This window comes from Penaeus monodon, chromosome 20 (assembly GCF_015228065.2).
Source record: "Penaeus monodon isolate SGIC_2016 chromosome 20, NSTDA_Pmon_1, whole genome shotgun sequence".
NCBI classification, from domain to species: Eukaryota; Metazoa; Arthropoda; class Malacostraca; order Decapoda; family Penaeidae; genus Penaeus; species Penaeus monodon.
In genome coordinates, this window is record NC_051405.1 from 11,555,355 (window position 1) to 11,555,868 (window position 514).

The window sequence follows — 514 nt, forward strand, 5'->3', positions numbered from 1 at the left end:
GTCTGGCGGGGGGACTTACTTTTAGAACAGTACTGGCCATGTTTGCCCGGCGGACAGACACACGCGCCAGTGGTGGGGTCGCAAGTCGCACCCACGCTACAGCCGCAGTGGGAGCGGCAGTCCTGGCCCCAGAAGCCGTCGGGACAAGGCCGCGAGCAGAAAGTTCCACGCCAGCCTGATAGCAGAGTGTGTATGAGTGTTTTAGAAATAGAGAAAATACATACACTGACAACAATGGTTTATTTTCTTAAGTAAATTGAGAAACTGCTAATACAGCGTATATATTCTAGCATTCTCTTGTACATTACAATTATATCCATTACATGCACCATTTTGAATTACTTACCTGGTGTGCACATGCAGGCGCCAGATATGTGATCGCACTTGGCACCGTTGGCGCAGCTGCAGTTCATGGCACATCCTGACCCGTACGTTCCATCGAGGCAGGCTTAAGGACAGAACAAATAGATGTTCAAGAATCTTTGAAGAAAACTGGAGAAAATGCTTTGGTTTC

The 514-nt window shown here is 48.2% G+C and overlaps 1 protein-coding gene across 1 annotated transcript in view; it reads right to left on the reverse strand.

The window, feature by feature from the left end:
* The window catches only part of LOC119585618 (multiple epidermal growth factor-like domains protein 6), a gene marked incomplete in the record, with an annotated part of 108,922 nt that overhangs the window by 5,050 nt on the left and 103,358 nt on the right, over positions 1–514 (reverse strand). The window contains 2 exon segments of the mRNA XM_037934286.1: positions 20–175; positions 347–448. Coding sequence (XP_037790214.1) covers positions 20–175; positions 347–448 — 258 coding nt within the window.